This window comes from Pelmatolapia mariae, linkage group LG8, assembly GCF_036321145.2.
Source record: "Pelmatolapia mariae isolate MD_Pm_ZW linkage group LG8, Pm_UMD_F_2, whole genome shotgun sequence".
NCBI lineage: Eukaryota > Metazoa > Chordata > Actinopteri > Cichliformes > Cichlidae > Pelmatolapia > Pelmatolapia mariae.
In genome coordinates this window covers 28,775,486-28,803,291 of record NC_086234.1, presented here as the reverse complement: position 1 = coordinate 28,803,291, position 27,806 = coordinate 28,775,486, and the positions used below count along the sequence as shown (strand labels likewise).

General features: G+C 40.9%; 1 protein-coding gene across 8 annotated transcripts in view; it reads left to right on the top strand.

Annotated features, from left to right (window-relative positions):
• arhgap23b (Rho GTPase activating protein 23b) overlaps window positions 1-27,592 on the top strand; it is a 70,148-nt gene extending 42,556 nt beyond the window's left edge. For 3 of the 8 annotated variants that reach the window (XM_063481749.1, XM_063481748.1, XM_063481745.1), the window contains exons 5-23: window positions 736-814; window positions 915-975; window positions 1,426-2,833; window positions 6,570-6,678; window positions 8,199-8,238; window positions 9,832-9,969; window positions 10,769-11,077; window positions 11,158-11,219; window positions 16,407-16,534; window positions 16,625-16,737; window positions 18,739-18,891; window positions 20,916-20,994; window positions 21,206-21,279; window positions 21,374-21,463; window positions 21,541-21,666; window positions 23,424-23,468; window positions 23,682-23,775; window positions 25,090-25,121; window positions 25,207-27,592. In XM_063481749.1, the coding sequence (XP_063337819.1) occupies window positions 736-814; window positions 915-975; window positions 1,426-2,833; window positions 6,570-6,678; window positions 8,199-8,238; window positions 9,832-9,969; window positions 10,769-11,077; window positions 11,158-11,219; window positions 16,407-16,534; window positions 16,625-16,737; window positions 18,739-18,891; window positions 20,916-20,994; window positions 21,206-21,279; window positions 21,374-21,463; window positions 21,541-21,666; window positions 23,424-23,468; window positions 23,682-23,775; window positions 25,090-25,121; window positions 25,207-26,070 (4,004 nt within the window). In that variant the 3' untranslated portion in view covers window positions 26,071-27,592. Of the gene's footprint in view, window positions 1-735; window positions 815-914; window positions 976-1,425; window positions 2,834-6,569; window positions 6,679-8,198; window positions 8,239-9,831; window positions 9,970-10,768; window positions 11,078-11,157; window positions 11,220-16,406; window positions 16,535-16,624; window positions 16,738-18,738; window positions 18,892-20,915; window positions 20,995-21,205; window positions 21,280-21,373; window positions 21,464-21,540; window positions 21,667-23,423; window positions 23,469-23,681; window positions 23,776-24,838; window positions 24,864-25,089; window positions 25,122-25,206 lie in introns of all 8 variants that reach the window. The other 5 variants (XM_063481747.1, XM_063481750.1, XM_063481746.1 and 2 more) reach the window with 5 other exon arrangements.
• The last annotated feature ends 214 nt before the right edge of the window (window positions 27,593-27,806 follow it).

Here is a 27,806-nt window from a genome sequence, read left to right as displayed (position 1 = left end):
AGTGCTCAGTTAGAGAGCAGTAAAGTGCTATATATAAGAACCAGTAGATTTACCTATTTGATGCAAATAAATGTAGTCTAAAGCCCTTTAAGTGGTTAGTAAGACTAGAGGAGTGCTATATACACACTACTAAGACATTTGCCAAGTGCCACTGTTCAACTGATTGCTAACGTAAAAACAACAACACGGCACATAGGCATGTGGATACGGTCAAGACCATTAGCTGAAATTTGAACAGCTGACAATCAGAAACTGTTCCCACACAACAACTAGAGAGTTTAGTGCCAATGTTTGAAAAAGTGGTGAATGGCTAGACTGGGTTGAGATGTTAGGACTGCAGTAACTCAAATAAACACTCGTTAAAACAAGGTATGCAAAAGAGCATCTCGAAATGCGCAAAACCTTGAAGCAGATGTACTACAGCAGCAGAAGACCACACTGTGCACCATTCCTGTCAGCTACAAACAGGGAGTTGATGCTTTGGCATGAGCTCACCATAATTGGACGACAGAAGTTTGCAACAATGTTGCCTGATCTGAGAATTTTGCTTAAACAACATGAAAGTAATGATCTATCCTGCCTCATGTTAATGGTTCAGCCTGCTGGTGGTCTAATAGTGTGGGAGATATTTTCTGGGAACACTTTAGGTCCTTTAGTAAACCAAACAAAAAACCCTGTGCATGCATCTTTTATTTTCCTTTCCTGTCTTAGTGTGTGTGCCTTTGTGTCTTCCAGGGGACAGACTGGTGATGGTGAACGGGCAGAGCATTCTGGGGAAAACCTACTCTCAGGTTATAGCACTCATCCAAAACAGGTTGGAGATTTTTTTTTTTTTTTTTACATCTCATTGATTACATCTAAATTCTTTATCAAGGATTAGACTCATTTTTTATGGTATTTTTTTTCTTTTGTAGTGAAAACATTCTGGAGCTCTCTATTATGCCAAAAGATGAGGATGTGTTGCAGTTGGTAAGTGTGAGTATAGTCTTTCTTTAATATTCTCTTCTTCTCTTCTTTTCCCTTGTGACTTGTGTAACCATCAGTGAGCTAGCCATCAGTGTAACAACAGGGGTTTAAATTTCTGCTTCAGTTCATTCAGAAACTGTTCAAATGTTTGTGCATGGACAGAAAGGACTTCATTAACAGCTGGCATGCACAGGTAACTGTGTAATTAATTAATTCTGTTAAAAGAGAAGGGGATGAGATAAAAATAGATCACCCAACAAAGAACCTGTTGAAAATGCTTTGAAGTTTTACAAGCTGGGTTCCAATGTTGGTTGTACGGTAAAGATTTACAGACAAAAATCCAGAAAAAGTGCTGCATGGTGCATCCTGACTGACTCTGCCCACTCTGCCCTCTTGCTGTCCCTGCTGTTCATCCTGTATTTCGATTTTACATTGTCTCCTCCCCCCTGCTGTCCTCAGGCATACTCCAAGGATGCCTACATGAAAGGCAATGAGCCATACTCAGGTAAAGCCCGAAACCTCCCAGAGCCACCACCTCCTTACTACCCGCCGAACAAGCCCAGCTCTACTTCCTCACAGACTAGCCACAACATTTACAGCTCCCTTGACAACTGGCAGTGTCGAGCCAGCCCTGTCACCCCACCATTAGACAACCGCCACCCTGCTGCTTCTACTCCCCCCGTGTGTTGGTTTAGGAGTCCTGAGGATCCAAGCGTTCGATTTTCCCCGTTGGGGGGACACCGCGGACGGTCCTCATCTGCCGTTACCGCACTGGACTTTCACTTTGTTAACCACAATGCAGCCATCGCTTCTGCAACTCTACCTCCACCTCGGAAAGCTCCTGCCCATGTTGGCACCCTCTACCACCAGGCACTGTCAGACTATAGCCACACTCATGGCACAGAATGCATCTCACCCCAGTATCGCAGTATATCTCAGGATCATTTAGCTGAGCTGGGGATGGGCTTGACAGTTACTCCCAAACCATCAGCTACTGCTGTGGCTTCTTTAGAGCAACGGAGAAGAGAAACCCTCCTGCATCACCAGGCAGCTGCTGCTGCCCACTATTCCTGTTGGTTCAGCAGCTGTGGTAGTTCATCAGGACCAGCAAAGAAGTCCTGTTCAGAGACCCTGCTGGCAGCCTATGCCGAATATGAGCACAACTACGGACGTTCTATGGAAACACTGGCCCAAGCCTCCGCTCTGGTCAGTGCACATTCTGAACAGACTTCACAAAGCTCCAACATGATAAAATTCAACATACAGAAAGACCTGAGAACCTCAGAACCTCAGCACCAAAGCACAGGAAAATCATCTATCACAACCTCTTCTGCAGGGCCTCCCAGTGAGAGACAGTCAGGTCAGCAAGTAGCAGAGCCCCAGAAAAGGAGAGGAAGAGAGGAAGAGCAAGTGGGTTACAAAAGCTACAGCCCTACTTTTTCCCACAAAGCTGGTCATGTCTTTCAGCAAGCCCACTCCTTTAGAGAGCCTGGCTACAGCAGCCCTCACCTTGACTGGAGGCCTGCCACCAGAGACAGCCCTGGTGATACTGATGTAGGGTCCAAGTTCATTACCCCTCAGTCTGCATCAGAAGAGGAGATAATGGAGCTTGGGGAGCACCGAGAAGTCATCTCCCCTGTATCCGTGACTCAAGAGGTGGTCCTAAGGCAGAAGCTGCTTCCAGGTCGTCATACCCCCATTCAGACTCTGCAACATTCGCACTACAACACACCTGTGGAGTCCACAGAGCTGCCTGGTTTGACACTCTGCACCTCTCCTGTCCCTGCAGAGACTGTTCCCAACCGCAGGTCCAGCGGCAACCTGGCACAGAATGCATTTGATTCCTTATCCTCTATTCCCTTCATAGGTTAGTAACCTTTCCTCAAACTTGCATAGTTATACGGTGTCAGATTGTAACAAATTTAAAGGTTATAATGAACGCTTTTAAATTGAATATTTACAACAATGTTAAAAGTGCTATTTTATGTCATTATTCATTATTCTCAACATTTCTTGTCTAGTCTGCTGACAGATATTAAATGGAGAGAAATAAAATATATCAAAGAGATCTTTAATATTTGATCCAAAACTAAAACTTGAGTTTTAGTTCACAAAACTTACTAAAAATGCAACTGAAGGCACAAATAATCTTTAAGATCCTGTCAGCTAGACAAATAGCTCAGCAGCATTGTTTCAAAAGCACTGTGAGTGCCAGACTTTTTACCATTTATCAGAATTATATCACAATATTTCAAGAAAAGCTGCAGTAAAAGTATTTTTGTCAATATAGTAAAAAACCCCAAAAAAAACAATGTTTCACTGACGTTTGCAGCATGGAGCACCAGCTCACATTTATATGTGTGAGTAAATACAGGGCATTTATTTTCACCCTTTTTTAATGAGTTACACACTGCCTAATCTATTTAACCATGGTGTCAGCAGCTGCAGTATTACACCTAGTGGCAAGGCATAAATCGAAAGTAGGCCTAAAAATTACTTAGGTAGGTTTTTGTTTGTTTGTTTGTTTGTTTGTTTGGTTGGTTGGTTGTTCCCCCTGAAAAATGAAGTAAAAATCTAAAATAACTGCTTTACAGTTAAATTCAATAATAAGGCAAGTAACTTAACCTTTTACCTTTTCAGGCTTTACAGGAGCCACAATATTGTCACATAATTGTCACAAAATTGAAACTGAAAAATGATTTTTGTGATGTGGAATCATGGTCGAGCTTTTAACCAGCTGCCTAAAGCCCATCAGCATCAGTAGCTTTCATCCATCATCTGCTCTTCCTATCATATGGAGTGCAACAAGCAAACACAAGAGTCGTGTTTACATTTAGGTTGCACATCACCAGCTGCTAGTATCTCCTCTTTCGGGGTCTAGTTTTACTCAACACTGTTTTTGTTTTACAACAATCCACGATTCCACATGTATTGTGGGACAACAGCAATGATATCACAATATCACATTTTTAAATGTGATATTTAAATAAATAATTTAAATTGTGTGAAGTCATTCTTCCGTGGATCTTGCCACGCTCTTGTGCATTATACCTGGCTCTGAAGATCGCGTAGCCCTCCGGTGCTGTTGGCTTGTCTGGTTTCACAAGTTTGAAAAAACAAAGCGCTGACCAGTCCTGAATGCACTGCTGCATAGATGCGCTGTATCAGAGGTGCCGAATCATAACAGATTGTAACTTTTGCTGAAACAAGAAGACACAAAAAAACAAAAGCTAAAAAGTAGGTCTGACTCTAAGCAATCTATGACGTTTGCAACAGACCACCATGTTAATTCAAAAAGGCCTCGCTTGCCTCAGTTAAGGTCGTGTTCATGACTCAACAATAAGAATGAAAAAAAAAAAATAGCTTCCATGGGTGATTTTCCAGTTTTCCTGCCTTTCAGCCTACACAAAAAAATGCCTGACAATAAACCATCTTAAACTGAACATACCTAACAATGAGGCTGAATTAAAACATTGTTTGCTGTTTAACTCAAAGATTAAATTTATTTATTTATTTTTTACCAACAAATACTTTTTTAAGATCCTCCTGGCAGCAAACACAAAAAGCCCAAACAAAATGTTGGAATCAGGACAGTCTCCCTAATACCACATTGTTTGTCAATATTGTCATGCATATAGATTCACTGGAACAAATAACATTTTATTATTAGCCATAGCAACTAGCTGCTACTTTGATGAAAATTTAAAAGACAGGTAACATGGCTAGTGAATAATTGATAATCGTTAAAAACCTATGTTTGCTGTGTGTGCTGACCAGGCTGACATTTAGTGATTCTATTTATGACTCACTGTTGTTACAACAGGAGCTTTACTGACCCCATTAAGTGTTATTCAGTGATGCGAACATCAACTCCTGTTCATGAGTTCAGCTGCTACTCAGGGGAGGAGAGTGCCTGTCTGTCTGCAGCAGTGGTGTGTGATGAAGTGTGTCAGCTGGAAGAGGTGAAGACAGTTTGTATCCATATTGTTGCAAATAATTATCTAATCCAATAGTAATGATCACTTTAACATTGTGTCACAAGTGTTTGACACAATGTGTAACAAGTCTAGCTTAAATTCTTGTGAAAAAATGTTTCTAGATTAGACTCTTAAGTAATGTTAAGAACAAGATAAATATCACAAAGTGCTTCACATCAAAAATGTTTAAAGAAACAAATCAAAACAAAAATTACACAAAAGCAAGCCTAAAAAGAGTTCTAGATGAGTTTTAGGTACTTTTCACAAGACATCACTGAGTCCAGATCTCAGGCTCAGTAGGAGAGCGTTCCAGAGCTTGGGAGAACAGCCATACAAGGTTGTGTATGGCTGTGTGCCATTGTGTATGGTTTTAAGTCATGTGGTCAATAGCCCCTGACCATGTGACTTAAAGGATGTGCAGATTTCACTGATGTAGGCTTGTGTTTGTTCTAAAAGACAAAACCAGAATCTTAAAGTGCTCTCTGAAGTTAATCGGGAACTGAATTAGCAACAGTGTAAAATGTAAATACTTGGAAAACATACTCAGAAGCATTTCAGCAGCATTCTGAACAACCTATATATATATTTTTATAGGAAGCTTTCTTACGACAGGTAAACAATGAATTCTATTAATCCAATTATGTTGAAATAAAGGTGTGAATCACAATGTCTGGTTCAGAGCATGACGCAGTGGAATTTGGCAATGTTTCTTAAGTGATAAGAGCAGGTTTTAACATGAACTTCCAAAGTAAAAACTGAGTCAAAGGTTACCCCAAGTCTCCTGATAGAAGACTTTGCAAATGTGGCAAGAGTTTCTGATATCTTAGGCACAAACCTGTCTGCGACACAAACAAGGACTTCTGTTTTCTCTTCATTAAGATGGAGATATTATACTAATGTATATTTGAGATTATTTTCCCTTCATTGAACCTCGCGATTTACCATAACCTCACCTGAGGAAACTATTGGGCTTACCTTGTCACTGTTTAATCTCTGACCTTTCATGCATTGTTGCTTACATGTGATGATGAGTTTGCAAGTGAATCCACCAATTCTAGTATCCTCCATCTCAGGACTGCAGTTAGTCATGCTCACCCACTTTTAATACTGAAAGGGTTTTACAAAGGTTTAGACAAGGCAAATGTTGTTTTAATTTGGCACTAAATAAATAAATAATTTTAATATTGTAGATGGTTCTTAATACTGCTTGCAGCTTGATACTTAATACTATTTAGCCTGTTATGCAAACACAGCAAGAAAAAAACAAAGTTACTGAACAGATCATCTACTGCTTTCCAAAAGTGACTATACGTGACTATAATAGTAAGTTCCAGTTTTTTGTATTAAACTTCATGCGTCTTTATAGAAGAACATACTTTCTGTCTAATAAGATACCACATCTAAAGCAGTGTTTTAGCATACGACCTTGTTAGCATGGCAGGCTAAAATACCATGCTATGTGAAAGCAAAGTATAAAATGTATTTTTTTACTCCACACTATATATTTTGTGTTTACTCATTAACTCATCGACCAGTGTCTCAGTCAATTGTTGGCTTTTTTGTTGTAACCTCGGCTTCTGTCTCCTTCTCCTCTTTTTCTCTCTGACTTACCTTGCGTATTTACAGGCAGTATTAAAAATCGACGCTCCTCTTACCTACTCGCCATCACCACTGAGAGATCCAGGTCCTGTGATGAGGGTCTCAACACCTTCAGGGAAGAAAGCCCTGTCTTCTCGTAAGTCCTGGAAATCCTGGAAACGAAATTTGATGGCTTTGTGTCATTCCAGATATGAGGCCATTTTCCACCTCAGAGACTCAGTTGAACTTTTTTTGTGATTTGTGTGTCCACTACATGGGACATAAATGAATGTCCAGGTCAGGAGGTTAAAGTGTTTTTTACAGAGTAAAAGTCAAACATTGTACAACAATTAAAACACAGCTGATGTCATAGAGAAATAAATAATAACATAAATAACAAAAGTACGTCAACAGAAGTTAACTTTTTAACAGAGCTGGAATGAGCATTGGTGCCACAGACTGGCTTAAGTCTTGTACAAGGGACAACTAATAGATTTTGAGCTTATGAGCTAAGACAGCGAACAGCAGTGTACTTAACAATTAGTTCAGATATATAGTCTGGACTCAGTGCTCCCTAAGTATTAAAAGAAATTCTAAAATCAACTGTGAGCCGCTGTAAAGCGACAACAGAGCTCACTGCAGGCCGATGGGCTGTCCCTGAAGTGGAGCAGATAGCAAACACACTTTCTCTCCTTGACCATAAAATGAACTTTAGTGGCATTATATCAAAGTAGGAGCAACTGAGCCACAAAGTGGTAGGCCATGGAAAATCACAGAGAAAAGTCAGTGGGTGGTAAGGTGCATAGTGAGGAGAGGTCACCAGCTTTTTGCAGATACTCGTCTGTCTGCATTGTGCCAAGTGTAAAGTTTGATGGAGGGGGGACTATGTTGTAAGGGTTGTTTTTCAGGAGTTGGGCTTGTTCTCTTAGTTCCAGTAAAAGGAATACCAAGACATTTTTTGGACAATTCCATGCTTCGAACTTTGTGGGAACAATTTGGGGATGATCCCTTCCTGTTCCAACATGACTGTGCACCAGTGGACAATGCAAGGTTGATAAAGACATGCATGAACAAGTTTGGTGTGGAAGAACTTGAGTAGCTTGCATAGAGTCCTGACCTCAGTCCAATAGAACACTATTGGGATCAATTAGAGCAGAGACTGTGAGCCAAGCTTTCTTGTCCATCATCACTGTTTGACATCACAAATGCACTTCTGGAGGAATGGTCACAAATTCCCATTAATGCACTCCTAAAATTTGTGGAAAGCTTTCCCAGAAAAGTTCAAGCTGTCATAGCTACAAATGGTGCTGATATTATATTAAACGTTATGGCTTAAGAATGGAATGTCAGTCAGTTTCATATGCATGTAAGGATCTGAACAACTTTTTCTATGCAGGTAATGTGCAGGTAATTTTGCTCATTGGTCTAAGCTGATTCAAAATTTTTACGGAACATCATGAATCCAGTGATTCTGACACAATAGTGAAATCAGAAAGGCTAAAAGGAATGAGTAATGAAGTGTTCATGCAAACATTCATGCCAAGTACTGTGAAAAAAGGACAAGTTAATCTTCTAGTTCAACCAAATAATACAGAGTAATCAATAAAACTTTAAAAACTTGAATTTTATTGCAATATACGGTCTATATCTGTAACTCATTTGCTGTCTGCTCCACAGTAAACTGCCAAAAAGGGTCAAGAGCTTTTTCATGGATGGGGTGAGTCACTCTCATTTCTAAATTCTTGACCTGGATATTGTCATATGTGTTTTCTATATTTAGTTCATTGATGTTTACAGGAACCCAGTAACCACTGTCTTTGTAAGTTCCATAAGAGTAGAATAGAATGGAATAGCTCTTTATTTTTTATTGTACATGTACAACAAAATTGTGGGTGCTCCACACCAACTGTGCCGGAATAAAATATAAATAGCAACAGGAATAAATAGCAAACAGGAGAAATATATACAATCAAGAGGAATATGTACAAAAATAAGAAAAAGGCACACAAAGAACACACAAGTTGCAAAGTGCTTGGAAGTAGTGCAAAGAAAATTAAATACTTGGTCTGAGTAGAGTCTGTGATGGGAGTTACTCAGACCATGGCTCAGATTAGTGAGGTGAGTGGGCAGAGTGGGGTGTGGGGGTTTGTCAACAGTCCAAATGGCCCAGGGGAAGAAGCTGTTTGTTAGACTGAAGGTGTTGGACCTGATTGACCTGTGGTGCCAACCAGAGGGCAGCGGGTCAAACAGGTGGTGAGCGGGGTGCAAGGGGTCCCCTGTGATGGCCCTGGTTTTCCTGAGACAGGAGGATCTGGCAATGGCCGAGGGTAGGCAACAGCCCCTGCGTGCCAAACACCCAGGCAGTAGGAGAGCACACTCTCCACTGACGAGCAGTAGAAGGCCAACAGCAGCTTCTGGTCCAGATTATTCTTCCTCAAGACACAGAGGAAGTGCAGCCACTGCTGGGCCTTCTTTACCGGGGTGTTGGTGTTGTGAGTCCAGGTGAGATCAGCAGAGATGGGGGTTCCCAGAAATGGAGTTATTGAGGCTGGTGAGGAAGTCTTTGATCCAGGAGCAGTTGGCGGGGGGGGGGATCTGAAGATGGTTCAGTTTGGTGATGAGGATGTCTAGGATTATGGTGTTGAATGCTGAGCTATAGCCCATGAAGAGCACGCACACATAGCTCTTCTTGTTCTCCAGATGGCTCAGTGCTCTGTGAAGGGTGATGGTGATGGCATCCTCTGTGGACTGATTTGCTCTGTAAGCAAACTGTTGGGGGTTGAGGGAGGGGAGTAGAGAGTTTTTGATGTGCTGTGACACTATCCACTCAACACACTTCATGAATACAGACGTGAGGGCTATAGGTCTGTAGTCAATAAGGCTGTCTATACCAGTCTCTGGATGTGAGTGATGATGGGGGCTCTCAGACGGGTGGGAACAGTGGCATGAGCCGCGAGGTTGGGGGGGGGGGGGGGGGGGGGGGGGGCAAAGAAACCGAGTGAAGAAGGTGTTGAGCCCCCTTGTGAGTTTGTGGCCGCTGTCACGGGTTGGGGGGCTCTGGCCTTTGTAGTTGGTGAGGGCTTGGATACTAGAGGGCAAAGTTAAGAGTTCTTATCAGAGCCTGTACTTCACTCATCATCCAAGGTTTTTTGTTAGGAAAAACCCAGATAGTTTTTCTGTCACTGTCAGATTCTCCACACAGCACTTAATGTAGAAAAGGCCAGACTGAGTGAAAGTCTCCACATCCTGCTTTTTGAAGATGGACCAGTCTTGTTAGATCGAAACATAATACTTCCACAATGTGTTTCAGTCTTTGGAAAGTCTGCAAACCCAAGAGGACACCCGATCCAAGCGCCACTCCACCTCTGAGCTGGGTATCATCACCTTCAGTGATGTTCACAAGGAGGGCTGGCTGCACTACAAACAGATTCTCACAGAGAAGGGAAAGGTAAAAATAAAAGGAGAAGAAAAAACCCCACTGTGTCTGCATTGATGCAGGATGTCTTTTCTAATGCTTGTCCGTGTCCAGGTGTTAGCAAACTAAAAAGAGATGGCCAGCTCTTATGTAAGGACACTTATTCCGACTTTCCACTTAGTGTTTGCTGAAAAGGAGAGAGGGGTTTCTGAGATCACCAAAGAAAACACCTGTCTCCTGGCTACACCTAGAAAGTCTTTCCACAAAAGACATAAACATTATTGGCCCTGGAGAAGACCAACAACACCCACCAGGAATGAGTTTTGAATTATTGCAAACAACGCAAACCAAATTTTCATTGCAGTTGTTACACCAAATGGACCAACACACACACACACACACATACACACACACACACACACACACACACACACACACACACACACACACACACACACACTTCTTCAAATGCCTCCTTCATGTTGGTTGGGCAAATTTCCATATACCCTCAAGTAAGCATAATTGTATTGTGAGATTTGCTGTTGAACGGTGCATTCTGATTTGGTATTTACCTGTAATAATAAATATATTAATACACCTATCAGACACAGCATCAAAACAAAACAGTCTGCACAATACTGTATAGGTCATCTTTATGTTGCCAAACCAGCATCAGGCAAAGAACTCTGGCTAAATGTTCTTTAAAATATGACATACACCTTCCAGTGTCATGTGAAGAAATGAGTTTCAGCGAGCCAATCAGGTGGTTTCAGTTGCTAAACGGTACATTTTTTTTAAGGTTATGCCTTCTCTTCATCTTTCTTCATGACAGAAAGTTGGTGGGAGTATGCGACCGTGGAGACGCGCCTTCTCCGTTCTCCGCTCCCATTCACTCTTCCTTTACAAAGACAAGCGAGATGCAGTGATTCACGGGGCAGGAGCAGGACCCGGTCAGGTTGAACATTGTCCAATCAGCATCCGCTGCTGCTTGATTGACATTGCCTACAGTGAAACCAAACGGAAACACACCTTGAGGTTGACCACGCAGGATTTCTGCGAGTACCTGCTTCAGGCCGAGGATAACGATGACATGCTGGCATGGATCAAGGTTATTAGGGAGAATAGCAAAACAGATAACGAGGTATGAATAATATTTTGTTAGTTTGCACTGGCTGCACAAACACATACACCAAACTAATTTGTGGCTTTCATTCTTTATAGGAGATTGGTTTCTCAAGACAGGCTCTCATCAACAAGAAGCTGAATGACTACAAGAAACACAGGTCAGGATGAATAATTATATTAAGTAAAAAGTCTGCGCCTTACAGTAATTAGAAGTCACTGTAATTCTGGGCTTGAAGATTGCCACAAATCATACTTTAAACTGCAATTTCCCAAAATTACAAATAAAAAGGTACAACATAAAACTGTAGTCATCATGAAAAGACTTTGGAATATACAGAGCATTTCCCAAAATATTGCCAAAAGTATTAACTCACCCATCCAAATCATTGAATTCAGGTGTTCCAATCACTTCCATGGCCACAGGTATATAAAATCAAGTACACAGGCATGTAGACTGCTTCTACAAAGAATGAAAGAATGGGTCTGTCAGGTTCAGGCCAAGAACGGGACTCAAATGCAGGACTTTCCAAAAGCGAGAGTGAGTTTATTTATAGTGAAGATAGTTGAATAGTGATAGTAATGTGACAATTTCCAAAACGCGTGGCTTCCGTTGTGGTGCTCCTGACTCCCACACAGTGCTCGTGGACCGTTGCGTGAATGGTGAAAACTCCAGCTCTTCATATATATAACCTTCTGGCCTGATGATGCGCGTAAACCGCCACTCTGGAAACACACGCACACACTCAAAAACACGTACACATAAAGGAGGGAACGGGGACCGGGAGGGGAGCCTTGACAATGAAGATAGAAAAAACATAACACACGGGCAGGTTGACTGGTGAGGACTGCCAGACCATGACAGGATCACTCTCAGGAGCACAGTGAATTCCTGCATGGTACCATGATAGGATGCCATTTGTGCAACAAGTCCAGTCATTAAACTGCCCTCTATAAAATATTCCACAGTTAACTGTTATTGGTTTCATAACAAAGACGTCAACTCTGCCACAGAGTGGTAGGCCATGTAAAATCGCTGAGCAGGGTCAGCAGATGGCACATAGTGCATAGAGGGTGCCAACTTTCTCTAAACTTCATTTGGCCTTCCTGATTTGATCACGAGTAGTGTGTAGAGAGCTTCATAGAATGGGTTTCCATGGCTGAGCAGCTGCATCCAAGAATTAGATCACTGTGCAATCCAAAGCATCAAATGCCAGTGCCACATGACTATCCATCCATTCTCTTACACTTTGCAGAGGACTGGAGCCTATCCAAGCTACCACAGGGTGAGAGGCAAGGTACACCGTGTACAGACTGCCAGTCTGATGCAGGGTTAACACAGAGAGACAGACAACCATTCGCACTCACATTCACACCTGTGGGCAATTTAGAATCACCGATTAATGCAACCCCACTAATATTATGCCTTTGGACTGTGGGAGGAAGCTGGAGTACCTGGAGAGAACCCATGGAGACATGGGGAGAACACGCAAACTCCACACAGAAAGGCCCTCGCCAGAGGGTGGAGTCAAACTGAGGTTTCTGTGAGGCAACAGTCCTAACCACCATGCCACCCAGATACCATTTGGACAACTTCATGTGAAGGTGTAATTGGTCCACTTGGATTTTTTTTTCCATTTTTTTTCTGTTTCCTGTTTTTTATTTAAACATTGACATTTTATGACCCCGATGAAGGCCACAGGCCAAAACGCGTTGGTCACTTAATAAAGTTGTTTCCTATTACTTTAAGTGTCACTGGAGTGTCCACGTCATGACAACTTCATGCTCCCAATTTTGTGGGAACTGGACCAGTCCAAAAAGCAAGGTCCATGAAGACATAAATGAGCAAGTGGGATGTGGAAGAAGTTGACTGGCCTGCACAGAGTACTGACCTCGACAGAACACCTTTGGGAGGAATTAGAAAGAGAAGCCAAGTCTCCATGTCCATTATCAGTGTATGACCTTACAAATCCGCTTCTGCAAGAAGGGTCACAAATAACTCTAATAATAATAATCACACTCCTAAACTTTGTGGAAAATGTTCTGAGGTGAAGCTGTTATAGCTGCAAAGAGTGGTGACATAATAGAAACTCTATGAATTAAATTGGGGTTAACATGTTGCCCAAAGATACTTGGCATGCGGACTAGGCACAGCCAGGGCTCAAACCACCAACCTTCTAGTTAGTAGATGACCTGCTCTACCGCCTGAGCTACAGCGATCCCAGCAATCAATGTCACTCAGGTGCATATACTTGTAAATACGGATATATACTTTTGGCAATAGTATATAGTGTATCAAACCCACTGCCAGTATTGGGTAAGTTACTTTAAAAAAGTAAGTAATTACTATTACTAATTACTTAGTCAATATTGTATTTAAAATACTTATCTAATTACTGTGTCTGAAAAGTAACTTAATTACTACATAAGTATTTTAAATAAATACTTATTAAAATCCCCATAAATCTTGAGTGGACAAACAATAGAAATTAAACTCTTTAAATAATAAATATTTTTAAAAAAAATACAAGTCAACATGAAATAGTTTAACCTTTTTGCTTCCTGAATCATCTTTATTACATTCTATAAAAAAAAACAACATTCTTTAATAATTACATTTTTTAGTAAGGAATGTAACTTTCTTTAGCTAAGAAACACAATTCCAGAATAACAAATATATTTTTCTGCAACATATCTGAATAACAAAAAAGCTTAACTTAAGAAATGTTAAACATGACATATTTCACGCAGTAAACATTAAAATTTTTAAATTTTCAAAGCAATGAGTAACATATTCATACATAATGTATGTAATCATGTCATGTGATTCAACAAAGTGAAGTTAACTCTGAACTTTGGTTAACAAACAGAATTCCTCTGAAACTTCCTCAAAGCAATGAGCACCATATTTCCTGCATGCTGTATGCACTCATGTTTTCCAAAACATTTTTTGTACTACTTAGCTGTGTTGTTTTTGAAAAAGTTGTTGTATCTCATTAATGTAAATCTCTCAAAGCGTTCACTTGACAGTCTGTTCCTTCTGGGTGTAAGCACAAGATTGCCGAGGCTAAAAAGCCTTTCGACTGGTGCGCTTGATGGTGTGGCTGTGTTGTACCTCAGTGAAATGGCCTTAATCCTGGGAAACTGGCTAAGAACACCCAGCTCAGACCCAGCAGATTTCAAATATTCCATCACCTCTGTTTCAGCAGAGTAGGTACAGTTGTCCTCCTCAAATGAAAAAAAGTCATCAGTGGAGTTAGCAGGGTTCTTGTGATCTTGAGCAGGTTGTTGGTCTTCAAGAGACAACCCACGGCACTCTGTAGTAAGCATTGCCCTAACAATGTCTTTTTTCTCTTCTTTTCTGATCCAGCGTAACTTAAATTTAGGCAAAGTGACTGCAGCCAGGAGAGCTTCTTTATTGTCCATCATTGAGGAAAAGCGCACCTTGATCGCCTATGAGAAAAAAATACATCAGACACTTCACATAAGAGCATGATAAATAAAACAAAAATTTATTTTAGGGTAAGGCTATATATAGATTACCTTAACAATGATATCAGGGAGGGATGCTGTCAGCTTAAGCTCGTCCCGCAGTGCCAGCGTCCTGGACATTAGAATCTCCAGAGTTGGAAGGATTCCAAAATAGCAGTTCTCTTCTCCTTGCAATATGTCTAGTGCAACAGTAAGTGGCTTCAACACGATACAATACTCCTTTAGGAACAGATACTCCCGATCAGTGAAGCATTTGATTCCAAACTGAGTGCAGACAGTATTTAATTCAGCAAGGGGAATGTCAGTGATCCTGGACAGAGCGTCGTGAAATGAATTCCATCGTGTTGAAACAGGTACTATGAGTTTTTTCTTGAAAAATTTATCTACCAACTCTGAAGCAACAGAAGAACGGTTTGCTTTTGTCCACATTGCAGAACACTTTGAAATTGCACTTCTGTAGATGAATTTTGCCTCATTTGCTTGAAGCCATTTCTCAACATCATGAAAAATTAAGTTCAGTGTGTGTGATGCACACCTTAAGTGTGGAGGGAGAGAAAACTGTCCTTCAGATTCTGTGGAAAGGGTCTGCTCAACATCAGTAAATGTCACCTCTTCATCTTCTTCCGCTTCCTCATCAGAGTCTGATTTTTGGAACATTCTAAAAGCTTTGATAAAATTGGACCCGTTGTCTGTCACGGTGGCTGTCACTTTAGAGTTCAGTCCATAAGCCGAATGTACTTGCTCGATTTCACTGCCGATGACATCATATGTGTGTCTCCCTCGAACTCTTTTACATGCTAGCGCTGCATGTCCTCGTACAAAAGTAGAAGGATCAATCCAGTGTGCCGTCATTCCGAGAAAACTTTTGTTATGGCTGGTCCAAATGTCAGCAGTCGTGGAAATATATTCCAAACTCTCGAATGTCTCTTTAAGCTCCATTTCCATGTCAGCATAACACTTATCTAAGTAAGTAGAAAACGTTTTTCGATCAGGCAGTGCTGCTTTTTTGCCACACACAGGTATTTTGTTTAATATGCACCTAAAAGACGGAGACTCTACAGTACGCAGCGGTAGCATCTCTTCCACAGCGTAGCCTGCAATCATTTTCTTAAGCTCACCTTCAGACACTTTCTGTGTTGCTGAAGTGAAATCAAGTTTCGTCTGCTTAGCAGGAGTTGCAGCGGTGTCCATGGATGATGAAGATGGCTCACTCAGAAGGCTTTGTCTGTGCTGCCGTGTCAGGTGCTTCAGCAGATTACTTGTGCTATTAACAGCGGCCGATAATTTTTTCTCCCCAGGACATAGCTTACATATTACCGTAATGTTCTTGTCTGCTTGTTTTAGAAAAGTGAAGTGGCGGGAATATTTCCATTTCATAAAACAGGCCCTAGCTTCAGCCGAGTCCGACATCTTCCGCTGTAGAATACGACTATGCAGCAAACTGGCGCGAAATGACGTACAGCTGCACTACAGTGATGTTAGAGCGGCAGAGTTTATTTTTACCTTTAGAAGATAAATTAATGAAATTAAATAATGATATTCAGCGAGTTTAGTTACTTACAATGTAACGCAAGTACATTGTAAGTAACTGTATTTAAAATACCTAAAAATGAACAGTAATTAGTTACTCTACTTTTTCAGTGGAAAAGTATTTTAAATACAGTAACGCGTTACTTAGTAACGCGTTACACCCAACACTGCCCACTGCACCTTTTTCATTTATTAATATATTTTGAAGACACATCAAAACTAACAACTTCTGTTAACCTTGTTACATCCATTTAAACTAACATCAACACCTAAACCAACACAATGAGGTTAAAAATTGCCTAACTTTGTTGTTCTCTTTTGTGTAGTCTGACAGGTAGTAAGCTAGACTCCTCTCCCAGAGCCCATCGTATGATGCCGCCCTTCTTTCTGGCAAAAACTGACAACACTTCAGTGAACAGAGCTTCCAGATCTGGAGGGTCTAAACATGACTCTGGTTTGTGTTCTTCAGTATATATGACAAATCAAAGCAGCAAAAATGCTTAACTTAATTATGTATCCATTTATCCGCATCTGTGTGACTCAGATGATAACAAGGCACTGTGGAGCATCAACATCATGAAGAAGGCCAAGAAGACAGGTGTTCCAAAGGCTTTTGGTGTACGTCTCGAGGACTGTCAGCCTGCTGTCAACCATAAGGTAAGTCAAAATTCATAGTAAAAATTCACTGGCTACAAGCAGAATCATTAAATAATCCCAAAATCAAACTGTCAAATTAAAGTGGACCAGACCTATAAATGTATTTTTTCTATTGTAAATTGTCTATTGTAAATCTGTTTTTTCATTGGTAAACTTTATTGTTTCTGTAAGTGGTTAAAACAAGTTAGCAGGAAAAAAAAAGTTTGTTTTAAAATGATGTACAATAAAATAGGTTTGTAAATGAGATTTTAAGTAAAACAAAGACATGTAGCTCATTGGAAAGTATGATAGGTATTTTACTGAAACTGATCTATTCAAGTTTTCTGAAAATCCTACGAATGCAATAACTGGAGAAAGCATTCACCTAGGATTTCAAACTGATACCACAGGTATATCTACTAAAAATCTCGGACAAGTTTTAATCTCAGTGACTTTGGACTGAAGGTCAGAGGTCAAGTTTTCTGAAAAAAGCCAAGAGTATCCAAATACCAGCAGTGTGTTAGGTGCATCAGAGATGTAGACTTGGATGTACTCTAAGATTTCTAGTGTCCAGAGCAATGGTGATACAGGCAAGATGGTGACCATTTAAGACAGAGACTTGGAAAAGTTTGGACAAAGGTTCCAATGGAGTATTTAGTTGTTTGGCTATGAAGTGTCTTTGTAGACACTTCATTCTTACTCACGGGCTGAGTAGAGTTAAAAACCCTACTCAGCCCATGAGTCTGTTAATACTTCAAAAGAGTCATCATCGAGGAGCTTAGCAGAAATCAAAAGATTGTATAAGGAGAAAGAACACTCCTTAAAAGTGCCCTGCTTTCAAGTGCCGCTGTGCTGTTGAAGTAATGTTTTCAGCTCAGCTGTTTGAATTCTAGAGACCATTGTGTTAGTAAAAAATCTCAGCCTTTTTCCAATTGACTGGAGAAGGGTTCCAGCTGAGACGAAGCTCTCTCTGTGGACTGAGAGGAACGGACAAAGATGGCGGTGTGAAAGTGACTCTCTGATGCTTCTGAGAGATGTAAACTGTGAAAGGCAATTAATTTTGAGAGCAAATAATCTGTGCCATACTGTTACTTGTTAAAGCACTCATTCTTATCTGGTAGCAAGATGGTGGAGGATCTATTCGTGCTCCACCACCTGGGCTCTCTGAGGTGAAAAAGCCTTCTAAAGATGACACAAGGAATCAAAGTTAGCAGAGTTTGTTAACAAGTAGAAATCTAAGTTAGAATGAACTGACTGAAGGGCCGCAGAGCAGGGTGATGGCTGGGACAAAGGTAAGTCTACTGGTATACAAGCACATATTAAATCCACACTGACTTTGAAGGGGTCCTTTCCAGAGACAGCCTTCACATAGAGAAGCAAGCAAGAAACATTACCATTTGATGGCCCATGTGTTATTGTATTGTCTTCTACTGAGAGTATTTCTGATGAGTTGTCTGTGAGTAATAGTGTCAGGTGCTTTTACCAAGTATGTATGTTTTTTTGGTCATTTAAGTTCTCTTTATTCATTTTCAGTTTGTTTCTTAGTTTACTTCTGGTTTAGATTTTCACCTTTTCGGTGTGTCTTCTATTTAGATTTATTGACTTTATTTTCTGCTCCATTTTTGGATTTCTGCTATGCTTGAAAACCTTTGCCTTTTGTTTAATAATTCCCGTTAAATAAAATAATCAAAAAGGCAGGCTCGGTTGTTGAGCTGAAACTGGACCCTGTGAAGGCACTGTTAGAGCAGAGAACAATATTTTCTCATTCTCTTAATTTGCTCACTAATCTTGTCCATCTTATTGTCCAAGCTCCCCACTTTTCCCAAAAAGATCAATGGAACAGACAGAGACAAGCCACTAAAGCAACTGTTCTGGAAATAACTTATTTCAAATAATGTATATGTTCAGACGGAGTATGATTGCCACGTGATGCTGAGGTTGTAGGTGAAAATCTGTTTGTTGAAATAGTTTTCTTTATTGTCTATTTTTCCCTCTTTTCTCTCCCTTGCTTTCTCTTTTCAGTTTGTTCCTCTAATAGTGGAGATGTGTTGTGGTGTTGTAGAGGCAACTGGTCTGGAGTACACTGGTATATACCGTGTACCGGGCAACAATGCCATGGTGTCTAACTTGCAGGAGCATCTCAACAAGGGCATGGACTTGAACACTGCTGAAGAGGTATGGAAACGAGCCCTGCTTTGCTTAGCAGACTACAGAAACTAATGTTACATCATGATGAGTTTTTTAAATGTTCAGAATTTCACATCTGAAACAGATTAAATTATTAGAAAACTATAGAGGAAATTTTTAACACAATAAAGATAAAGTCTGACTGTGGCAGGTCAGACAGAAAGTACATACCAGTAAAGACTATAATCTAACGAGCTGATTATAATCTATAATGACAGGAGCTGAAGTTATTTCTTTTGTCTTCCCTGTGAGTAACTTCAGCACCTTTTTTTCTAACTCTTAATTATTTCAAATCATCAAATTAATGTTAATATTAGACAAAGATAAGCCAAGGACATTTGAAATGCAGTTTTAATTTATTAGGGGGAAAAAGTTATCCAAACCTATCAAGTCCTAAATGAAAAATTGTTAAATTCTGATCAATGATCATGCTACCTGTCATTTTTCATATCCTCCCTGGTGAATTTGATGTGTTGGTCCACCGAGTTAATGTGATCAGCACCGTGAACAGACTCTGTGGACCAACACATCAAGTTCACCAGGAAGGAAAGACCATCTTTGAATTGAGGAGGTGACCTAAAGGGTAAACCTTTGCCATCTTACAACGCTGTGATTGCAGCCATTCCCCAACTTTTTGTGAATTGTACTCATGGCCACTGATCAATAACCATTGATCAATGGTCTTTGATCAGTGGTTGTTGATCAATGACCATGACAATTTGCATATTAATGATCAAGGAACTGGCCTCACAGCCCATTGTTCGCCAGTGGTGCTAGTTTCAGTCACTGTGCAAATGTACTGCTTAAAGGTTGGGGAAAGCTGTGGTCAGCTGAGACTGAAGAAGTCAGCTGGATGAGTGACGAAACATTTCGTCCCCTGAAAACGCTACATCCCGATGAAAAGAATCCACTTTTTGGGATGACCTAAAGAACAGATTGCCGCCAATAGAATAGAATAGAAGTTTTTCTATTCCATATTTGAAACAGATTTTATTACGGTAAACCCATGTGTAATTTTGATAGATTAGGTAATTCCCACATAGCGAAATTGGTATGGCCCAGATCTGGCCCACACAGTGTGCTTACACATGGCCCACATACCGCAAAGAATGACGGCGCTTTGTTGGCCCAGATCTGTTTTGCCAGAGGTGGCCCACACATGGGCCAGCACAAGGCCAGTTGCAGACACACTGGTGGTCCTGTGCTGGCCCAGAACAGTTTCAGCTCTGGCCCAGAACAGTTTCAGCTCTGGCCCCAGATGTCAGCCTAATGTGTACCTTAATCAAGCCATGTAATAACAACATGTGCCGGAACATAATAGTGCAGAAGTAACATGATGTAACTCTGTTCAGGCAGTGAATTCTTAAATAGTGCTTTTCTAGTCTCTATACAACATGCCACATTTTCTCCTAACTACATTTATACACATTCACACTCCTGACATGCAGACTGGAGGAACCAGGGATTGAACCACTAACCTTCCAGTCAGTAGGTGACCTGCTCTACCGCCTGAGCTACAGCCACCCAGTGGTAAACATGAGTAAACCCTCACTAGGTTTTGGATACAGTGTACACTCACAAACCTGTCAAACCTGCATTTGAAACGTTGGCTACCATAGCAGTATAGTATTGCAACATGGCATTTGGGTCTTCTAACTAAAATAGCAAAATAGGAACATCATTGCCATCATTGCCAGACCTGGCCCACATCTGGTTGACATACACCCTGCCATGACACCAGTCAGTCAGAAGTGCCAGCTTGATGCCGGATCCGGATCCAGACCTGTTTTCTATGAGCCTGGGCCACATAACCCAAACCACAATCGAGCCAGATATGGCATACCATCGCATAAACAGTGCCATCTACGCCAGGCCTGGCCCATATCTGGATGACATATGTCTTATCATGCCAGAAGTCAGCCAGCAGTGCCGGCTTGATACCAGATCCGGGCCAGACCTGTCTGCTATGTGGGATACTATAATCCTAAAGCCTCCTCTTCATGTCCTCACAGAGATGGCAAGACCTGAATGTTATCAGCAGCCTACTTAAAACATTCTTCCGAAAACTGCCGGAGCCCTTGTTTACTGATGGTGAGTCCAGACATTTGTTTACAGTGAAATGTCAAAGAATCTTTAATGAGTATGTATTGTATAATGTTCTGTTGCTTGGATAAAAAATAAAAAAGATTACATTTTTTCTTCAGTGGCAAGTTACAAAGCCACTGAATTTGTTGGCATATGATTTTCAGAATTTTAGAATATCACTTGTAGTTAGTTAGTCATCCATTATCTCTGCCTACAGATAAATACAATCACTTCATTGATGCCAACCGGATTGAAGATGGAGAAGAGAGATTAAAGACAATGAAGAAACTGGTAAAAGAGGGCAGAGAACAGAGAAGTGAACATACTTCTGTCTTTTTGATAGTAAAACTCTCTCTATATATATATACCCATTGCTTCTTTCTAGATCCATGACCTCCCAGGTCATTATTATCACACCCTTAAGTTTCTGTTGGGTCACCTTAAGAAGGTAGCAGATCACTCTGAAAAGAATAAGGTAAGCTTTACCTTCAGTCCCATCTATTGAATCGTGTTTTTTTGTGGGCTAAAATGAAGTTTTAATATTATTTCCAGATGGAGCCAAGAAATCTAGCCCTGGTGTTTGGACCCACTCTGGTGAGGACATCAGAGGACAACATGACAGACATGGTCACCCACATGCCTGATCGCTACAAAATAGTAGAGACCCTTATCCTGCATGTAAGAACCACCAGCTGCTTGCTCCAGTTGCACCTCTGTGACAAGTCAGTTGTGTTTTATGCATTAACACCATGCATTAGTGCTGCATTCAGTTCTGCCTCCAGTGGTGTAGTGGATAATACTGTACATTCAATTAGCAAGTAAAAGGTTGTTGGTTCAATTGTAGCCAGAGATGCAAATTTTCTTTGTGTCAAGAAGGGTATGTGAAAGTTGCTTTAGTGGTTCAGTTCTACTTATATAGTGCAAGTTCTGTTTGAAGATGCTTTATATTGTAAGACAAACACCCTGCAATATTAGAGAAAAAAATTCAATAATCAAGCAATCCTTTATAAGGAAACGCTTGGGAACTGTGGAAAGGAATATGTCTGTGAAGGTTCTCAGTCATCCAGGTCATCGTAGTCTAAGGAGCTTGGAAAGAAAAGCGTTTGGACTTTCCTTACCTCATTTCCTGAGGTCAAATGGCCCAGGATGTGAATGGGCGTTAAGGCATCTGGGAAATCACATGATAGGGTGGGGCTAGGTTTCACAATGAGCTCACCCGAAACTTTGGCTGATTTTGACCTGAACCCGTTTTCACACCTTGGCTCGTGTGATTAGGTGTAGGATCATTAGGGGGTCCTTTGTCCCTCTTGGGGGGACACTCCCACAGGGCTTAAATCTGGGACTCTCCACCATTTGACGCTAAAACTATAGAAGCTTCTCGGATGAGATGTGAAATGTCTTCAAGCAACTTAAAGAAGTGTAGACACTTTCTTTCCAAGCTCCTTAGACTGTGGAAAGGAAGAATTCACTTTAACAGATAGAGAACTCCATCAGAACCAGGCTCAGGGAGGGGGAACCATCTACTGCAGCTGGATGGATGGTAAACACAAGCAGACTGCAAAAAGCAAACAGGACATAACACAAATTACAACAATAGAAGACAAAAGTTATTAACAATATGTAACCGAGGACAAAGGTACAAGTAAAAGGGGCAAGGAAATAAATTGATAATTTATTTATTACATTAATTAAACATACATTTTCCCAGTTATTTCCAGACAGGACTTACAACACATCCTGCTGATATCTCAGCTGCACATGAGACTCACCACACAAACGGTGCGAAAAATAACACAACACTGCAAACCGTCACACCCCGTTTAGCGGCACTGCAAACAATTCGGGTCTCAGCACAGCTGGGAATCAGCGCTATTCATGACCTGCAATCTGGGATATAAAGGGAAGTGGCACAAACAAATAAACACGGCTGGGCGGACTAACCAAAACAGAATTATAAATCAATCAATAGTTTGATAGTGGCACATAAGCAAACACAGAGAAGATCTCAGTGCATCATGGGAAATCATCCAGCAATCTGAGCGTATAGCAGCATAACGAAGGGATGGTTCAGGGTAAACCGATCCAGCCCTAACCTGCTTTTGGGAAAAAGGAAAGAAACAAAGAAAGGAAATGTTAAGTTTAATCCTAAAAGTAGAAAGTGTCTGTCTCCTGAATCCAAACTGGGAACAGGTTCCACAGGAGAGATGGGAGACTCCTATTCTGCTTTTAAATGTTCTAGGAACCACAAGTAAGCCTGCTGTCTGAGAGCAAAGTGCTCTATCAGAATAATATGCAACCATAAAATCTATATAGGACTATAAAGGACTCCTTGTTTACATAAGCAACTAGAATCTATTTGATAAATATGATTCAAAATAGTGCAGCAGAATTTCCTTGATACCAGCTGTATATTCTCTGTTTCCTTTCTCCAACAGTATGACTGGTTCTTCAGTAATGAAGAGCTTGATAAGGAAGAGAAGGTATGGGCTCTTGTCATCCAAATGAACAGAAAACACCATGAATGATTGTATGCATTCAGATGTCCTCACTTCTTTTATGTCTGCTGGATATGTGTGTGTGTGTGTGTGTGTGTGTGTGTGTGTGTGTGTGTGTGTGTGTGTGTGTGTGTGTGTGTGTGTGTGTGTGTGTGTGTGTGTGTGTGTGTGTGTGTGTGCGTTTGTGTGTGACTGTAGGCCCCAGATGATAATTGGGACATACAGCCTTTGCCCAACATTGACCATCTGCTGACCAACATTGGCAAGCCGGGCATGCCAAGAGAGGCATCAGGTGAGGAGTGGGGGCTGCTGCAAGGAGTCCTATAATGCTTCACCTACAGTCAGATTCAATTGTACGCACATTGTGAAGCAGCTAGATTCCTGTGAGCTTTAAGAGTAGCTCAAGAACAGTGGGTAGAGAGCTTAATGGAATGTGTTGTCATGGCCTAGCAGCTGCTTCCAAACCTTGCATGACCGAGCACAATGCAAAGTAATGGATGTACTCTAGAGCAGTAGAGACGGAGTGACAATATCTGGAATAAAAAATCATGCTTCTATGTACGAGTCTGGGTTTGGCAGTTGCCAGGAGAATGGTACTTGTCTGACTGCATTGTGCCAAATGTAAAGTTTGGTGGAGGAGGGATTATGGTGTGTGGTTTTTCAGCAGTTGGGCCGGGTCCCTTAGATCCAATGAAAAGAAGTTTCACAGAGGGCAGCATCATCACCTGGTCACTTTTGACAGGCATAAAATAGCCTGGAGAAGACGTGGCCAACGTTATGCTGTGCGTAACATCGCTCAGCATTACCAGTTTGGTCATGGGTCATGGTCAGGGGAGGCATATCCATGAAAGAACGCACAGACCTCTAGGCAAAGACTAGATAAAGGCACCCTGACTGCCATTAGGTATTGGGATAAATTCCTAAAACCTACTGTCAGACCCTTTTTTGGTGCACAAAAATACCCAGCAAGAGTATGCAGGGGTTCAGACACTGACAATCTAACGCCACTGCATTCAACACTAGCAACACAGAAATGTTGAAACATTAGACGGGCTTTAGTAGAAGTCACTGAGTAGTTCACTATTTCCTCACTGAACACAGACTCTTGCCAATTTACGGTCAATTCAGATGAGCAATGGAAACACTGCTTACATACAACTTGAAGAAAAGAGCCTCACTGCTTCAGTTGGAAAGTCTTAACTTTCCCTCCTTATTCATAATTCTGTAGCCTCATCAATTGACAGCATTTTTCTTTCTCAGCAGACCTCTGTTCTGTTTGTGCTTGTAGATACTGACTATGTTTCCTACTTTTTCCTCTGTTCTCTTCTTCTGGGCCTTTCTGTGCTTTTTTCTAGCTGAGACAGTGGATCAACCTCTTCGGTAGGACCAGGTCTTCCTTCCTGTGTGTTTGCTCTTTCTTTGGATTCATTTAACCATTTGTGCTCTTTCCACAACTATTGTTTTTTCCAACATCTCCACTTTGCCTTTTTGAAAGCAGCTTGTGCTGTGATTTCTGTTTATTTACATGTTTTTATATTTTGTGACCATCCTAACATTACTACCATCCAGTGATGACATTAACTAACTTACTTTTCCTTTCTATCAGGTTTCACCACCAGCGATTCTCTTAAGTTAAAGGTAGGTGCTAATTCTTGGAACGGGATATCACATTTTGCAATAGAAAAAACATAATTACAAATACTTACAAGTGGTAACCTTTCAGCTTTCCTCTGCATCCAAAAAAGATCCGAACACCAAGTCCATCATCGCTGCCGTCACCCACAAACATAAAAAAAGTCCAAGTATCCACACGGTGAGCAGAAACACTGATGAGATTTCTGTGCACGAACCAGCCAAAGCCAGCAAATGTGGTGAAGAAGGAGGGGTAGGGGAAAAAGAAGAAAGAGGAGAGCTAGATGAAGTCGAGGGAGAACAAACCATCCTTAAAACTGAAAAAAGGATAGAGGGAAAGATTTCACTGGTAGGAAGAGAAGAAGCTAAAGCAAAAGGAGCAGGCAGTGATGCAAAGAGGTCAGAAAGGAGGAACAGCCAAAGAACCAACTTACCACCATCACAGCTTTATCCAAATAGAGGATCTGACTCAACCCGTCAGATCCACACCGCATGCTCAAAATCACCACCTCTCAGGAACCCTCCTTCCCATTTTAATCACAGTCTGGCCAGAGGATATCAGACCATTCCTTTCTGGGTATTACCCACCAGGTCACGCAACATCAGCAGCCAGAGTGGAACTGCTCAGCACCAGTCAGCACCAATCTGCTATAGGAAAACTAGAGGTGGGAGGACAAGGGCTGTGTCCATGAATCTTGACCTTGAGCTGGGCAGGAATGAGGATAGTGTAAGAGGATGTAGAGATGATAGGGTGAAGGTAGTCAGAATGACTGAGGGAGAGCCAGGTCCCAGGTCCCTACCTCACTGTGCACAGAAGGTTCCCTCTCTCATCTCCTCTTCATCAGGATGGATAGATCAGAGTTCCTCAGGACATTCCACTGTCATCCTAAGGAGATCAGGCCTAGACCTGCAGGACAAGTTGAGAGCATGGCGTCGCCACACAGTGGTAGTTTAACCAGTCTGTTTCATCCACACTAATGAATACCAAGCACTTGGCCTTTACTCACTAACACTGTGTCGCAGTTGTCCACAAGCAGGAAAACTGTCTCCAGAATATTCTATTGGAGATGTAATGTGTCATTGGAAAAAAATGTCATTGTGTGCAATTGCAATGTCATTCCAAAGTGACAACAATAATGCACGGTACTAGGATCTTTATCTTATTTTCACATACTGCACTCCCTCCCATCTGCTGCGGATTTTTCTCTCCTACAAACGTGGTCGGAAATAAAACTGCTTAAAAAAAATCAAATATACACTTCTTCAAAAATGAGGAAAGAAATAGCACTCCTGACAACAACTGATGTCATAGACACTTCATATAAACCATATAAAAGATGGAGGCTAGCTACATTAGTGAGAAAGCTGCATTCATAATCTTGTGAACCAAAAAAAAAGTCCACGCACATCTTCCTCTGTCAATGGAGCAGGTGCAGAGCTGAAGAAATGAGATGAAGAAGAAATAATGGTTTGCACACTACAGAACTCTAGATTTCTTATTTATTACATGCAGTAAATAAAGAGGCTGTAACCTTTTGGAATGAAAATCTACAACAGTATAAATGTAAAAGTGCTATGTGGTAATATACATTTGAGAGAAAATCACAGCAGACATTTGAAATTTAGCTGAAGAGCTGTTGCTGCTCTAGTTATAGCAAGTCACAGTAAAGAATTCATCTTTTTTTTTTCTCTGCAGCCTGACTCTGAAATACTTTAACTGGTGTTCCTTTTGCCTACTGGTTTTGACTAATCACCACTCTCAGTCTCTCACTGTATGATTTGACTTTTTAGACTAAAAAATACTTGCATGGTCAAAACAAATACAAATATGCAAACCTTAAGTGTACAGTAAGACTATTGTGTTTCCCAATATGTGTGTGTGTGTGTGTGTGTGTGTGCGTTGCATGAGGAGGGCCAGAGCTATAATAAAACCTGTTTCGTCATACGTTTTCAGGGCAGCTATGTGAAGTCATGCCAATTTTTTTGTGTTTTTTTTCTCTGTTTGTGTAATCATACAGTGTCAGCAGTGTGCAAACATGATAAATATTTGTTGTTTATCATATTGTGAACTCATACTTAATGTCAGTGTTACAGAGACAAGAAAGCAGCTAAAAGCAGAAGCAAACCACGTCCTTAAATCCAAAACCACACAGTCTCATCTGAGTGATGTTAGCTTTTTGTTCTTTTTCACAGTTTCAGTATTTTTTTTTGATTCCTTCCCAGAACTTGAGTTTTGTAAAAACAAGTTTCAGGAATGAAAAATTGGAATGGTTAAAAAAAATGTGTGTGACCTAAACTGACATTAGCTGTGGTCAAACCAGACTCCAGGTTTGTATATCTAGAATCTGTCTGTCTTCTCTGTCTGTGCCCTGGTGCATGTAACTCTGCGTGGACCAATTTTGCAACAGTTGTACAAAGTCTTGTTAACCTGTGTATATAAATATTATACATATTAAATTATTTGTTTTGAAACTGGATTAGTAATATTTGTGCTTCAATAACTAAAAATAATTGACCTTTAATAAAAAGGGCAGCTCTATTTATTTCATAATTCGGGGCAGTTTTCTCATCATGCTGGGAACTAAGAAGCATTGCATTTTTTCTGTCTCAGAAAAGTAAAGAGGGGAAGTGAAAGGTTACAGTAGCAGTTAGAGAAATTCCAAAAAGATACTGCCCAGTTGCAATGTGGGA